Raw genomic sequence first — 16,494 nt, 5'->3', positions numbered from 1 at the left:
TACAAATAATATAAAAGTAATTTGATTATTATATCTACTTTAAGTGTAAAAGGTTAACCAAATTAATATTAATTTTATTATAACTATATATTTTTTTAAAAAAATAATCTAATTTTTAATTAATATAACAAAAATTATAAAAAATATTTTAAAATAATTATAGTTAAGAGATTTAAGACTAAATAAAATAATATATTAATATTTATTTATTATCTCTAAATAAATATAATAATTATTTATATATATTTATTTTTAAAAATTTTATTAAATATAATAATAATTTATACCTAAAAACCTTTAATATAACCTATGTTTAAAATAATATTTGGATAACAAAGCATTTCCACACCAATCGTCTCATAAAAGTTTTCTTCTAAAATCAAATATAAAAGTTTGCACATGGTTTTATTCTTTTGTTGAGTTTGATTAAAATTAACGCTGACGAGAATCCCAAACCAACAACCGTCCAGCATGATGCCAGAGAGAACCCAAAATTCGTCCACGTGGCAAGTCTTGGACCGCTGTATTTTGGAACTGCTGCTTTCATCGGCCCACAATGACGCCAATTAAACAATTCACTCTGACGTGGCTTTTTACCAGTCAAAGTTCAAACCATCTCTCATTTACTCTCTTCTGAACATATGCATACAAGAAAGACAAGCTAATAATAGCAAGAGCGAGTAACATGGCAGGCAGTGGTGTGTTTAAAGAGATAATCGACGAAGATGGTGTGTACAGATTATACTTCAATGGCGAATGGAGAAAATCTTCATCAGGAAAGTCAGTGGCCATCATCAATCCCACAACCAGACAGACACAGTTCAGAATTCAAGGTGTTTCATTTTTTACGTCTCAGTTTTGAGTTGTTGTTGATGATGAAGATGATTGTAAGTTTAGCGTTTTTCAACAGCTTGTACGCAGGAAGAGGTGAAGAAGATTGTTGAAACATCAAAGGCAGTGCAGAAGTCATGGGCAAAGACCCCACTTTGGATAAGAGCAGAATTGCTTCACAAAGCAGCTGCAATATTGAAAGAGCACAAAGTACCGATTGCAGAGTGCCTTGTTAAAGAGATTGCCAAACCCGCTAAGGATGCAGTGAATGAAGTAAGCAGGAAACTTTTTAAAGTTTTTACACTGCATTTAGAATCATCATTTCTCATATTTTTTTTAATCCCTTTCTTCTTCTTTATTTAAGGTTGTGAGATCAGGTGATTTGGTGTCATATTGTGCTGAGGAAGGCGTTAGAATTCTTGGAGAAGGACGGTTTCAGGTTTCTGATAGTTTCCCGGGAACCGAGAGGACCAAATACTGCCTCACGTCAAAGGTAACTTTAGCACTTAATTTTCCTGCAAGCTGTGCCACAGAGAGCCATTTGGAATGGTGCCATTTGATAAATTATTTATTTGTCCTTACATGTAAGCTTTATAAAGTCCAAAGGTCTCTTTTCAGTGTTTCAAGGAATATCCAAAGAATCATTGACCAATGAATATATATTTTATTTTTTACATCTCTCTTGACCAACGTGTTCAGTCTGTATATAAAAGTATATGCCCCACATATGCCATAGAAATTTATGGGAAAATTAAAATGGGGTCAAAACATAGATTCATTGGATGTGGTGATGATGCAAGAGGTGAAACTTGAGAATAAACTGCCATTTGATGCCCTAAATGATAATTGAGGGAGGTGATATTGTGTGGAGTTAGCAAATGGAAGGAAAATTCATTCATTTCAGGGCCATTGTTATTATAGCAACTACAGAAAGAGAAGTGGAATGTCTAAACTGTACATATGTGTATTTTAAAGTAATTGATACTTGGAGACTAAAGTAAGGAAGGTCAGGAAGGCCTTGTCCTTTTTGTATTACTTAGATGAGAATATCTGAACATAAACTTCTGTTGTTCCTAATGGATTTTGATTCATTTCTGATAAAAAGTTCACCATTTGACTTCGATTGAATCGTGCTTCACTAGAAAGTTGCATTTATGTTATACTGTCTGTATGCTGTTATATATAAATCAGTCATTTATTGCACCTGCCCGCAGATACCCTTGGGGGTTGTTTTAGCTATCCCTCCTTTCAACTATCCTGTCAACCTTGCTGTTTCTAAAATTGCTCCAGCACTTATTGCTGGAAATTCCACTGTGCTCAAGCCTCCAACACAGGTATCGATACAAGCATTGACGATCTTATTATGTCAAACTTGTGTTGTATAACAACAACGTTGCCTTTAGTGTGTAATCATATAATACATGTTTTAGTTGACTTTGTGGTCAGGCTATTCCCGCATTACATTTTATTGTTTGCAGGGTGCCGTGGCTGCGCTTCACATGGTACATTGCTTTCATTTGGCTGGTTTTCCTAAAGGTCTAATTAGCTGTGTCACAGGAAAAGGTTCTGAGATTGGTGACTTCCTCACAATGCACCCAGGGATCAACTGTATTAGGTAATTGTATTTTTTGGGAATTCTTTTTTAAGCTGTCGTTTTCATTAATTGTGATTGATCTTAGTAGTATTTTCATATGATTTTCTAATTATGGCATGTTGCATGATGAGACAGAGGACTATCTGCCAATGATTTTCATTAACATATGTTGCTGACAAGAATTCTAGCTCAGTTTCACAGGTGGTGATACTGGAATTGCGATCTCAAAGAAGGCAGGCATGGTTCCTCTTCAGATGGAACTTGGTGGAAAAGATGGCTGTATCATACTCGAAGATGCTGATTTGGATTTGGCTGCAGCCAACATTGTGAAGGGAGGTTTTTCTTACAGGTGAATGGAAACTGTCTATTAATGCTATCATGCCTTTCTTGAACATAAAATGAAATAAAACAAGTTATATCAATCTGTGAATACTCTTGTTCAAAAATTCTTTTTTGCCTAAAAAATTGTTATATCATCGATGCCAGTGGTCAAAGATGCACAGCTGTGAAGGTTGTCTTGGTCATGGAATCTGTTGCCAATACTCTTGTTGAGAAAGTTAAAGCGAAAGTCGCAAAACTGTCTGTTGGGCGGCCTGAGGATGACTGTGATATCACTCCCGTGGTAAGTGAGTCCTCTGCTAACTTTATTGAAGGGTTGGTGATGGATGCCAAGGAGAAAGGAGCAACATTCTGCCAGGAGTACAAGAGGGAGGGAAACCTCATATGGCCTTTGTTGTTAGATAATGTTCGAGCTGATATGAGGATAGCATGGGAGGAGCCTTTTGGTCCGGTTTTGCCGGTTATCAGGATAAACTCAGTTGAAGAAGGAATTAACCATTGTAATGCTAGCAATTTTGGTCTTCAGGTATAAATATTTCTAATAATTGCTACTTCCTATCTGGAGAAGTATCATTGTGATATGTATGCATGGTTGCAGGGATGTGTCTTTACAAGAGACATAGACAAAGCAATTTTGATCAGCGACGCAATGGAGACAGGAACCGTTCAGATTAATTCGGCACCAGCTCGTGGACCGGATCATTTTCCATTTCAGGTGAATTTTCTCTCCATGTTTCCTTATATACTTCCCTGGTTACGCCTCAAAATAGTCTGTACCTTGGTCACCATTGATTGGCAGGGCCTGAAAGACAGTGGAATCGGTTCTCAAGGAATCACCAACAGTATCAATATGATGACAAAGACGAAGAGCACCGTTATCAATTTACCAACGCCGTCTTACACCATGGGTTGATGCTGGATATGGCCGTTAACAAGTGATAAAATAAATCATGTTTCTTGTATAAAGTCATCTTCCTAGTATATAAATAATCTGCAAATAAGAATGTATGTTTGCTTCTCAGCATTCTGCAACCGAGATGTAGCCACAGAGGTATAGAGCTTCACCTTATATTTTGTAATCTTGAGATCTGCTGTGTTATAGTTCCTTTCAGGAATGGTTCTTGTTCTATTTTCTACTGCCCATTGTACTAAGACTATTAGCAGGAGATTCATGAATGGTAAGGAAGATCAACCGCATTTTAAAAAGAGCAATGGGTGCTTTTGATTGAAAAGTAAAGTTAAGGGGACACATATAAAGGGCCGAAATGCCAAGTTGACACATTTGAAAGGCTGAATTCGATGTGGTCCATTGTGTCCACCAGTTGTGCCTCACTAGTCCTTCGGTGGGCTGATTATTTATATTATTTATATATATATATATATACACTTTATCTTTGTATTTTTATGGCCATGTCAAGTAGGACCTTAAGCCCAATATGACTTGCTAAAATTACGAGTTATGCCCTTTGGGCCATGCATTTTTCCAATGGGCCGAACCATTTTGCAGGTTGGGTCAAACCTGTGAACGTGGCTAGATGCATATTATTTGACCTATTATTTATTTTCATGTTTTCATATAAAGTAAGTATAGCTTAATTACAACCAAAATATTTTTATAAAGTAAGTAACAACAAAATTAGTTAGGGTGGACGTCTTTCCATACATAACTTCTTTCCATATCTTTAAAGCCAAAAAAAAAAAAATCTTATAATGAAAAAATCAGTAAAAATTTTTTATTTTAGATTTTTGTTTGTGATTATATGACATATTCCAATGGATGATATTAACAAATATAATTAAAATTTTAGAACGACTTTTAATTTTATGATTTTATTATAATATTAATATGATAGTTAAATCGATTTGATTCATCATTTAAATTTATTTATTATTATTTATTTGGTTTAACTTTAATCAATTCAATGTAACGGTTAAAATAGGTTTTAACGATATTTTTCGGTGTGACTTGGAAAATATTTTAATGTGCATAGTCTTATGTAAACCATTATACAAGGAATGTTAAATCCTTATGGACAATTTATTATCCTATTAGGTGATGATTTGTAGTTACCAAATTTAATCTTTTTACCAAACAAATTTTTAAAAGTACCATTTATAAATCAAGCGGTCCAAGATATTCCACGTAGCACAACAAGCCAAAGGCGGATTTGAAACCCCTATTCAACTTAAGATCATAAACACGGGTGAATCCGGGTAAGCCCTCGCTGGATTCTCCTTTAAATATAGAGTGCACGAAATAAATTACACAATATTATCAAAATTATTATTACTATTATTTTATTATAATATTATTTTTAAAATTCGAATTATAAGCTGAATTTCTCTGGTTCAAATTCAAACAAGCCCTAACTCCCTGGCAGGCTTGAATCTGGTTCTTGCAAATTCAATTTCTTATTTATTTTGTGAGTTTTAGGTTTTGATGTGTGAAATTAGAGCAAGAGTCTGAGAAATCGAAAGATCTTGATATATATATTTCTTATTTATTTATTTATTTTTTTTGAAGAGGAAGTATGGCGTCTTCAAATGTTGAGCTAGAGCAACAGCTTATGGACGCTGGAAATAGGCTTCTGGAACCTCCTTCGTCAGTTGATGAACTCCTTGCTCTTCTTGATGTAAGCTCTATGTTTCATTTTATGTGAAGTGTATTAATAGTCTCTTTTTTGCTAGTTCGATTTTATGATCTGGATTGACTTATTGTGGTTCTATTGGTTATTTAATTCTAATGAAATGTGTGTGTGTGTGTTTTTTTTTTTTTTGTGTTGTAATGTTAGTTTTGTTATCTTGTATCAGTTGAATGAGCTTAACTTATGGTGATGAGTGCTTCAACTTGTGGTATCTTTTTATGTATTCGTGGATATATTGCCTTGTTTCTGTGTTTATATTGATTAAAATCGTAATGAGTGGAACTGTGTCAACATGCTGAACTGAGTACTGAGTGTTCGTAGGTCTGTTGTTCGTTTTGTGATGATGATATCATGTTTCTGACTTCATGTTGCACACCTAGGTTTTTAAATCTTATTTGAAGCTTACTTATGTTGTAGTGAACTTCTGGGACATTGTTATATGCATGAGTGAGAGCGCGCGTATTTTAAATATATGAATATGTGCGCCGGATTTTTCTTTGCACATGGGGAATTGATTTTGATTCTGCATTAAATTACAAATTCTTGTTTGTTAATGTCAGATAAGGAAAGCTTATGGAGAATAAGTGTTATTGCTGTTGGGGAATTTTACATGGTAGAATTAAATTATGCTTTTTATTTATATGATTAATTAAATGTAAATAGTGCTTGGTTATGAGTATCTAGATAGGATTGTGTTTAATGAATTTGTTACGATATTTAGAAAATTGTATGTCGGCTTACAGATCTAACTTCGATAATATTCATTAATTACTTTGAAGCTGGAATTTTGTTAAAAATTTTGTGTTGTCGTTTTCTTCGGCTATATTGAATGAAGGGAAAATATAATTAAGGGGGTATAAGATTTTTAATATAAACTTTCCAGAAAAGGAGAAATGGTTATTATGTTTTATCAAATACTATTGGCTTCACTATTCCATATCTGTGCTTTTATTACTTAAAAAAATGAAGTTAATTTTTTATAAATGAAAAAATATGCAAAGTACAACGGGGAATACCCTAGGTAATGATTGATGGGCCAAACACAATGGCTCAGAACCTCTCTGTTTTACAATTGTAGTGCCAAATCAAGGGTGGAAGTCCTCTTAAATGTTAGTGTACAAATTCTTTCCCTAATTGTTAGTTTTTTCTTTTCCAAAAAAAAAAAAATAATCGGGAAGAGGGGTTGTTTATCTTCATTTCATTTCCATATGTGTGCTTTAATTTTGACATTCTTTCCCTAATTGTTAGTTTTTTCGTTTCCAAAAAAAAAAAAAAATCAATCGGGAAGAGGGGTTGTTTATCTTCATTTCATTTCCATATGTGTGCTTTAATTTTGACAAGGGCCAAATAGCTTATTAAGTTCGTTTATTACAATGATCAAGTTTTTCTGAAGCTTTTGTATCCTAATTATTGAAGAAAATTACATATCTAAGCAAGTTGGGTGGACGTGGCTTTCAGTTCACAATAGACGTCTATCTTCTCAAATATAAAATATAGGAGCAATGCTATGTGTACCTAGTATTGAGTATCTAATTTGGTATCTAAATGATGCGTCATTATATGATTGAGTATTATTGTATTCTTAATTTAAAATACCCAATGACATTAGGACATATTATTTGGGTACCTCATGGAGTACTTAAAACTTGGCGCACATAGTTTTATTGAAAATATAAATTTACAGCATCAAGGTTAAGGCATGTAGCCCACAGCATAATCTCTATGCATTATATGCCTTTGTGAACAGTGAGTAGTTGAACACCTATATTCGTAATGAACTCAGTTTAACAAAGTCCTTTATTCTTTCCAAGAGAAAGCTTGCAAGTCTAAATCGTTGACGAATATTTGTGCGCCATTCTGTGTTCTATGAACAATGTATGCTTTTGTGTTTCCTTTGTTTGCTGTGTGCAGATAAAATTTACAGTTTGGATGGATAATTTTATTGGGAGAGCATTTTATCAAGGGTTTTGTGGGGAATCAGCTTTAGGTATTTGCATGGTGGGAATCATGAGCTGATATTCATTGTTGATACAGAGAAATACATGAATTATGTTAACTGGAAATGAATGGTGATAGAGGAGATGATTTTTTAGGAGAGGATCTTTCACTTGTTAATTGTGTGGTAATTTGATTGAACTGTGATGGTGGTCAATTAAAATTATAATTATAGGGATATGAACCTATGATTAGTGTGTCCAAAATATGGTTCTTTTGTTTAACATCTACAGTTGTTTCTGTCTACATTTGTTGCTTTGGTGCTGTGGCTTTTTTCTCGTTTACTCAAATGGTGCAACAATTTCTCTGTACCAGTTCTTGAAATTGAGTTTGCTAGATTCTGTCTCTTTCCATTTTGTTTTTTTTCTTATTTTATAGGCTTGTTGTAGTCATTGTAATGTTTTTCATGCCTCTTTAGTAATTTAATTGAGAATTTGGTATTTAGTTGTTGCTCGTTGATGTTACATTATTCCTTGCATTGGTTCTTCTTGATTGTGGATGTAGCAACTTGAGAATTGTCTAGCAAGGGTGGAACAGTCGCCTGCAGAATCCATTCAAAAGGCGTTTTCTTCATCACAGAAAGCTTTGCTTGCTGATCAACTTTTCAAGCACTCAGACATTGATGTGAAAGTTTCTGTGGCTTCATGCATCAGTGAGATAACGAGAATAACTGCACCTGATGCTCCTTATGAAGATGAGCAGATGAAGGTACTTCAACTGCATCATTTGGATGTCTAGACAAGCTTTACATAATAATTGTTGTCTGTTTTTTTTTCTAATATCCTTCTATGTATGGGTGTTGGTCATTTATTGTGTTGTATGTGTTGTGTGCAGGAAGTTTTTCAGCTGATTGTATCATCATTTGAGATATTATCTGACAAATCCAGTCGGTCATATGCTAAGATAACATCAATTCTTGAAACTGTTGCCAAGGTCAGGTCGTGTGTTGTTATGTTGGATCTTGAATGTGATGCACTAATTGTTGAGATGTTCCAGCGTTTCCTCAAGTCAATAAGGTAAGGGCTGACTTGTTTGGCTGTTTTTCTTCTTTTCCTTGTTATTTTTTGCTCATTGAATGATATATATAGCCCTGCAAATGTCTCAGTTGCTGATAGTATGTCACATGGGTCAACATATTCATGTAATATTAAATTTGGGAACAACAAAAGAAACTGGATTCATCATTTGGATGACATTTGATATGAATTATAACCATTTCTAATTTGGTTACTTAGCTATCAAGAGGTGGCGCATTGCCATAAACTCAGAATTTGTCTTCTTAAGCTTGATTAGTCAATACTCCCATGGTCTAATGGAATTATATATGTTTTTTTGGTAATGAGAAATCTAGTAGAGTACATAGTTTATTTTGAAGCTCCTGATTGTGCATTGTTTTGAGGTTATTTTGCTTATGAGTTTTTTGCATTTCTAGGAGAGGAAAATTAAATCTTTTATTTATTTATTTTTTTTATTTATGTCCATCTTCTGAATGCCAATAATAATTTTTTTTTTTTTAAAGCAAAATGATATTGATGTTAACTATTGTGTTCAATATCCCCAAGCAAAAAAAACAGTGCTGCTGGCTCCTTGAGTAGTGTTGGACACCTCAATAATCATTGCTTTGATTTAGATGACAGATCATTGGGTATTGGCTCAATTGGTATGTTTGGGTTGGGATTGGAAATTGGAATAAGTTACTTCTTCAAATATTTCTGATGAAAATAGGCAACTGAATAGTTCTTTGTACCTTCACAATTGTCTCTACTGCTCTGCAGGTGATAGTCATTACAGATTGAGAAATAATTGTGTGAGCTCAGTTGTATATTTGTGTATGTATATATTTGTATTTAGATGGTTCCTTATTATTCTTTTCAGGGATCATCATCCTGAGAATGTCTTATCATCCATGGAGACAATAATGACTCTTGTTATAGAAGAAAGTGAAGATATTTCTGTGGAGCTACTAACCCCAATCTTAGAATGTTTAAGAAAGGACAATGAGGTTAGATATCATTCAAGTGACCATGTGCCTTGTGTTTTTGCTCTTCTATTTGTATGATCTGAGAAAGAAAATTGATTATTTCTCAGGAAGTTCCGCCTATTGCTCAGAAGTTGGGGGAGAGTGTGCTTGAAGCCTGTGCCGCAAAGGTTAGACCATACCTACTAGAGGCAGTTCAATCGACAGGCATTTCTTTAGAAGATTATAGTACAGTCGTTGCTTCTATCTGCCAGGAGGCCGCTGGTGCTGTTGAACAGAATGAAGTTTCTAATGAACATAAGGTAACTTCTCTTTTTTAACTTCTGAACTATTATTTTTTTCATTCTTCTAGGTAGTTCTATCTTTATTATTAGTTTCATATGATTCATTTGTTTTTTTAACTTCTACGCATAAATGCTTTGTTTGTTTTGGCTTTCTTCACTCTGTTTTGCTCAAGGTTATATGTGTATGTGTACAATGATTGTTACTAGTGCAGTTAAATAATCTTTTCCTATGATAATGCTCCTCTTTTAGAAAAGCTACCTTCATCTTGTAATAGACAACCAATGGGGATAACACTTTTCAAGTTATACTTCAGTGGCCAGCTTTCCCCCTGCACCCTGAATGTAGTCTCCATAACTACACTGCGGCTGTAACTTGTCTTATCCCAAACACAGTGTACCTTGTTGGTATAGCTATTAGCCATTGTTTTCTATTGAGTGCTTACTGTGACCATCGCCTCCAATCTGCTGCTTTAGCCTCTACTCTTCTTCAAGATTTCAACTATCACATGTTCTACTAAACATAATGGTGTGTGCTATAACCAATTCATTCTATAAGAACTCTTCAACATAACTGCATTTTTCATATCTTTGAGCAGAGTTGTGTTAGCTGTATAATGATTTCTATTGCATTTTTTCAGAGACCTTCAATACAAATTAATTGTTATTTGTTCTTGCTTTTCTGAATGGTAAATTCTTTATTAATGCATGTAAGCCCATTTATTAGTGCTTAACTCTGTTGAGTAATGGTCCTGTTTGAATTTACTAGAGTGATTTTAAATTTGGAAGCTTGTGTTGTTAATGTTATGTGTGAAACCTAATTTGTGTGTGCATGGCATCTAACAGCTGTCTAAGTAGTTATTAGATAACTTGGATTTACTACTCAGTGTGCAATAATCTATTCTGTGTGGATTTCTTTATTTGATTTTCTTTACTTATTGTGCATAACTTTTCTGCAGGCCGATGAGAATGAGAGCAAGTCAGTTGGAGCATCAGTGGATGAACCAGCTGAGGTACTTTTGCTTTCTAATTAAGTCTGATTGGTCTGTTTTGCTTATAAATTTATCTCTGAACATACTGCTGTTTATTAATCCACGGTCATCTTTTGTCTTGGTATTTCTAACCTGGAAATGGTAATTTATCTGTCCTTGTAACTATTATTAGGTGCACAAAGAGATTTCCAAAGAGGCTGCTTCTGTTGAACAAATTGATCCTGCTAATGACAGTACATCCAAGACAGTTGTGAACAATGGTATAACACAGACTGGGAAGATGACTCTTCAAAAAAGAACAAGCATGGTCTTCATAATGAACAGTCAAAAAGTGTAGATTCGTTGAACAATGCTGAACCTGATATTTTGGGCACTGATAAGGTGGTTAATGCAAAACATAAGCCTGAACAAACTAGCAAGAGGAGAGGAAGGAAACCTCATTCTTTGGTGAAAGTGACAGAACCTTCTGACAGTCCTCATATTGATGGGGAAATGGAATCTGAGACACATCTGGATCTTAAAAGTGGCAGCAAGGACATTCCAAGTTCACCTCGTGGGGAACAATTGGTTGAGGGGGCTGTGTCTTCAGAAACTGAAAAAGAAACCAGTATTAAGATTTCATCCCCTAAGGCTACTGAAAGTGAATCTAGAGATGCTGTTTCCCCTTCTGCAAGTGGAAGCCTTCCTAATGAAGGTCTTTCCCAAAGGAGCAGCCGAGCAAAGAGAAAAGAGAGTTTGGTTAAAGAGTCCACACCATCTACAGATGATGTTTCCAGAAAGGCATCCGAAGGAACAAGTGATTCAGAAGCAAAACCACATAAGCAGTTGGGAAAAAAGGTGCTTGCTGGGTCTGGTAATGAGGATAAAATTCCAACTGGAGAAGGTTCTAAAAAAGAAAGCAGCACCTCTAATGATTCAGAAGCAAAGCTGCTGAAGTCAGCTAAGAAAGTTGAAGTCAGCAGCAACGATGGAGATGGGTTTGCTTTGAAGGTGCCAGATGATAAGAGAAGGAAGGAAAAAGCTATTTCTGGAAAAGATGCAACAAAAGAGGATAAAGTACTGTCACTTTGGTTATTTAATTGTGACCTTGTTGTTTGTTAATATCAGTAATTGTAAACATGCATGCCAAATTTTAATGTACTGATCGGGGAGTTGTTCTTAATATTCTTTTAGGAATTGATTTCTTCACCAAAATCAGCTGCAAAACTAATTAAAGATGAGCTTCGCTCAGAGGACACCCCTAAGACAAATTCAAAGAGGAAGCGGACACCTGGCAAAGAAAAGGTATGTATTTGTAGATCTATTTTGTAACGTGTTTTGTCTTTCCTCTTTTCTTTTTTTTTTGTGTATCAATTTTTCGTTGGGGTGATTTTTAAAAAACTGTTTTGTTCTAATCATTCATTTGATCATATGGTGCCTTTTTAGTTTGTAGAAAGTGGTTAAAATCCTCTTTAATATGGGGTTTCTGTGTGTTCTTACTCAACTAGCTACTGTTGCTTATACTGAACTAGATAATGTCAGTGGATGACAGACCAGAAAATGTATGCTGTTTCAACTTGACTTCACAATCTTTCATTCTTTTTATTTAGGATTCAGTGTTTGAAATCCTTCTTTCTAATCAGACAATAGATTTTCCATCTTGGTAATGACCAGTTATTTGTCCTCTCTGCTGTCTTGACCTTATTCTGCTGGCATTTTGTTTACTTGTTTTTAGTATCTGTGGCATGTTGACATGTTATATTTGGTTGACTTCTGCTTGCTTCAAGTAATCGTTCCTCGGGAAAGGAAATATATGCTAATTCTTGTTAGCTTGCAGACTGTCTCACCTGTGTACTTCTGCAGTGATTCTTATGAAATGATTGTTGTGGCAGGCAACTGATACTGAGGAATTTGGTGGGAATCTTGTTGGTTCAAGGGTCAAAGTATGGTGGCCGTTAGATCAAATGTTAGTATTGACTTCGTTTTATCTTTTTTCCTATTGAATAATCACTGCAAATGCATATAATATACATAAGAATTTATTTTGTAATGTCATATTAGGCTAATATTGTGCATCCTTTCATTCTACCTTATTGGGGCAAAGGTGGCATGTCCTTTGCCCCTTATCCTCAAAATGCTTATTCTATCTTGCAGCCTTTCTTTGTCTTTGCATTCGTAAGATCTTTATCCATGGTATCTGCTTTTGGTAAATTGCCCGCCTGTTTTGACTTTTACCAACTCTGGTTTAATTTTTTTTCCAAATGTTTTTGTGGAGTTTGGACTTTGATCAATGAATTCCTTTATTCCTTGTTGGCTACTGCATTTTTAGCATGTTCATTTTGTTTTCTTCAGGTTTTATGAAGGTGTTATTAATTCATTTGATCCTGCTAAGAAGAAGCACAAGGTGATGCTTCTATTACAGATTCTAGGCCTCATCCTTCATGAATTTTTGCAATTATTTGATGAAAAGGTACTTATTAAAATGGTCATTCTTATGTAGGTGGTACTTATTAAAATGGTCATTCTTTTGTAGGTTTTATATGAAGATGGTGATATAGAGACTCTGAATCTTAGAAGAGAGAAATGGGAGCTCATTGATGGCGATTCTGACTCTGTTGAGGTGGGTGGTTTGGGATCTCTGTGTTATCATCTTTAGTTTTGATACATGGTTGTGGATATAATCTGATAAACTTATTACCAGGAACAACCAGCTGATACCCCAAGTCATGATACTTCCTCTGAAACGTAAGCAGTGCATTCCTCTTATTTTGGTTTCTTTCCTGTGGAATGCTGATTTATGTTGCTCTATGTAGAACAAAAAAATAAATCTTTGATCTTCTTGCTCTTGGGTAGATTTATATATTACAGTCTAGTAGCATGAATGCTACAAGATATTTGCTTCAACTTATAGAGATGCTGTATGGTGACATTTTTTCTGTGTTGCTGTCTATTACCAATTGTGGTCTCTAGAATTCCTACTGCCTAATTTGAAGTAAGAAAATGATTTCTGAAGTGGTTTTGAACTTCATTTCTTAGATTTCAAAATATCGCTCCAATTTTCTATTCATACTGTAAATGTTCAATTTCGTGATTTGTCTAACAGAGAAACTGTTTGGTTGTATATTTTTTTACCTTATCTAATCTTTTGGACTTTTTGGTCACTATGATCAAATGAAACTGTAGAGAGTTTTTGTAGGATTACCAGATATCAAGTTTGTAGGTCAGATGGTTATTTTTACCCTTATAATTCTTTTCACATTACCTTTGCTTGAATGATTTGTTTTCAGACCGCAGAAGAAAAAAGTGAAAACGAGTTCTGATCTGTCTACTAAGCAAGGAAAGATTGAAGCTTCATCAAAGAGGTTAGTGAATTTATTCCACGTACTGTTTATTCTACTTTTTCTCCTGAGTTCTGAAAGTTAATTAATTCATTTCTAGGGGTGAAGGGGTTTCCTCTAGCAAATCCAAAGGTGCATCCTTGAGATCTGCTCGTAAATCCAAGGAGGAAGGTAAAGTTGATGGCAAATCCAAAGATGGTTCTAAGAGTGCTACTAAATTAGAGAATGACAACAATAGCAAAATTAAGGATCATGCATCAAAAAGCGGTGGTAAATCAGTTGATGTTTCACCAAAGTCGGCAAGCAAATCCAGGGAGGGTGTCTCTGGCTCACCCAAAATATCCAAATCCAAGCAAGACAGCTCCCCACAAACTGGCGGCAAGTCCAAGCAAGACTCCTCACTGCAGACTGGTGGCAAGTCCAAGCAAGACTCCTCCCCACAGACTGGCGGCAAGTCCAAGCAAGACTCCTCCCCGCAGACCGGCGGAAAGTCCAAGCAAGACATGTCCCCGCAGACTGGGGGCAAGTCCAAACTAGAAACTCCTAAGATATCTTTCAATGCAAAGACTAAGCCCCAAAAATTGTTGTGAAATCTAACGCTAATGGCAAATCAAAACCCAGTTCATCAAAGGTGAAAGAGAGCGAGGATATAAAGAATTCAGCTGATTCTGACAAAGTGTCAGAAAGTACGAAGGGTAATTCACCAAGTCCATCCAAGACACAAGGAAGCGAGGTGAATCCTGGGAAAAAGCGACGCAGAGGATCTAGAAGTTGATTTTCTAAAGCTATCATCCATGTCCAAGTGCTGCACTCACAGTAAACCATTGCATTTGGTTTTTGTTATAATCTGTGAGACGACAACCTGGTCATGGCTAGCCTTGTGACATCCACAGTTAGTCTAGTTTATAGGCTTAGTTAGTTTTTTATGCTTCTATTTTTGTCTCTAAATTGGAACATTTTCAAATGCTGCCCAAGCCACAGTAGTTTACATTGGATTAGCTCTGTTAAAGGAACTACTTTTTATTGATAGCGTAATAGATTCAGAAACTTTCTCTAGGCAAATCATTTCAATTAATTTCTGTCTTTTACAATTTTTTGTTGCTACCAAATATTCCAGACCTGCATTTGTTATGATGTATGCATAGACAGAGTGATGCATCAAATACTTGCTCAGATGTGGAATACTTTTTAGTTGTAATGAGGGGTGTTTTTGAGTTGAGTCGAATCCAAAAAAAGGTTAATTTGGGTTCAGTTCAAATCTGGAACAGTTGGTTTGAATTTAAGTTTGAGTTGACTTGACTGGTAAACAATAACATTGGGATGAAGAGTCATTGTAGAAGGAGAGTATTAAGTGTAGTGACACTGGTAGTCCTCGAACTTGAGCCAGGTTATTATGTTGCAGCTCCGGTTTGGGGTTGGTGTGTTCGAGTCAAACATAGATTCAAACTACAGGCTGCTTAGCTTGAATCCACCACTAGTTGTATTGTTTGTTTACTTGCCTTAGAACTAGATTGATTACAGGGAATTTTAATGATCCAATTGACTTTTGTTGCGTGATTTGAGGAGAAAATGTTTGTTATTTGTAGATGTTCCAAAATCCAAAAAGTCTTAAAAGCATCACTTGGACTTTGAATGTGGTGAAGTAGATTTAATTTGAATTGGTTCATGTCAAGATTGGTTCAAATCTTAAAAGAATTAATTATAGATGGAAGAACTGAGGTCAGATAAATTTAATTTGAAAGCAATTAGAGTTTGAGTGTGATCCATATGACTCAAAGTAGAATCTTTGAACTGGCAAACTCAATTTGTCTGTTAAAATAAGTATAATATTTAATTGAAATTTAACTTGTTGGATTCGAGTTTGAGCAGCGTGTATTTAATCTAACCCTAAATTTATGGCTAATAGGGATCGCAAAAATTCAAATTACTATTTCGTCACAGTAACAATCCTATAAAGACTAGGGTTTTGTATGATTTTAAGAAAAGGAATCACTTAACGGTATAATGTTCCCAAGCACATACTAAGGTGTATGCTCAACCATCTTAAGGCTTGTGTGCTATGATCCATAAAAAATATATTAGGGGATTTTGGAAGAGTGTTGGTTTTGGCCTGTCTTGGGAGTAGGTTTCGGAGATTTTTAATAAGATTATCAATATTGACTTGTGAAAGGGTGGATGATAGAAAAAAGCCATAAAAACCATTAAATATTCTTATATCTTCAAAACTTGTGTGTTAAATAACTCACCAAAATAATCAAAATGAGGGTTTTTGAAAAAGTGTGAATTTTAACTAATTTTGGACACATGTTTCAGAAATTCTCAGTTTAGTTATGTATCTTGATTTGTGAGAATGTGAATGGTGCAAAACATTTTAAAAACTGTTAGGCGTTTTCTTATCCTATTAGAAAAATATTCTTATATGTATGAACTAATTATACAAACTAATCAACACATTTTTTTCATAACAATCTAATGATAAAACATAAGTTTGTGATTATTTTCTTCCATTTCTTGATGAAATA

General features: G+C 34.7%; 2 protein-coding genes across 3 annotated transcripts; both read left to right on the top strand.

The window, feature by feature from the left end:
- Nucleotides 1-621: 621 nt before the first annotated feature.
- On the top strand, nucleotides 622-3,970 carry LOC123194275 (NADP-dependent glyceraldehyde-3-phosphate dehydrogenase-like). Of its 2 annotated transcripts, XM_044607442.1 has the most exons (9): nucleotides 622-833; nucleotides 911-1,104; nucleotides 1,196-1,324; nucleotides 2,046-2,165; nucleotides 2,310-2,446; nucleotides 2,619-2,774; nucleotides 2,912-3,290; nucleotides 3,363-3,479; nucleotides 3,564-3,970. In XM_044607442.1, exons 1-9 carry the CDS (start codon nucleotides 686-688, stop codon nucleotides 3,675-3,677), a joined length of 1,494 nt encoding a protein of 497 aa, XP_044463377.1. In that variant the 5' UTR covers nucleotides 622-685; the 3' UTR covers nucleotides 3,678-3,970. The 2 variants fall into 2 exon arrangements, with proteins under 2 accessions (XP_044463377.1, XP_044463378.1); XM_044607443.1 differs by lacking the exon at nucleotides 2,046-2,165.
- A 1,059-nt stretch (nucleotides 3,971-5,029) lies between these two features.
- On the top strand, nucleotides 5,030-15,034 carry LOC123194604 (dentin sialophosphoprotein-like). The gene is given in 15 exon segments (XM_044607889.1): nucleotides 5,030-5,187; nucleotides 5,289-5,397; nucleotides 7,909-8,112; nucleotides 8,239-8,420; nucleotides 9,280-9,406; nucleotides 9,493-9,684; nucleotides 10,828-10,930; nucleotides 10,933-11,711; nucleotides 11,829-11,939; nucleotides 12,527-12,600; nucleotides 12,987-13,038; nucleotides 13,168-13,254; nucleotides 13,336-13,379; nucleotides 13,922-13,996; nucleotides 14,073-15,034. Coding segments are annotated over 14 exon segments (2,622 nt in total). The 5' UTR covers nucleotides 5,030-5,187; nucleotides 5,289-5,295; the 3' UTR covers nucleotides 14,563-15,034.
- Nucleotides 15,035-16,494: the final 1,460 nt, after the last annotated feature.

The sequence above is a fragment of the Mangifera indica genome, chromosome 13 (genome assembly GCF_011075055.1).
Source record: "Mangifera indica cultivar Alphonso chromosome 13, CATAS_Mindica_2.1, whole genome shotgun sequence".
Classification (NCBI taxonomy): Eukaryota; Viridiplantae; Streptophyta; class Magnoliopsida; order Sapindales; family Anacardiaceae; genus Mangifera; species Mangifera indica.
The sequence above is the reverse complement of the archived record's forward strand: the minus strand, read 5'-3'. Positions and strand labels throughout refer to the sequence as shown.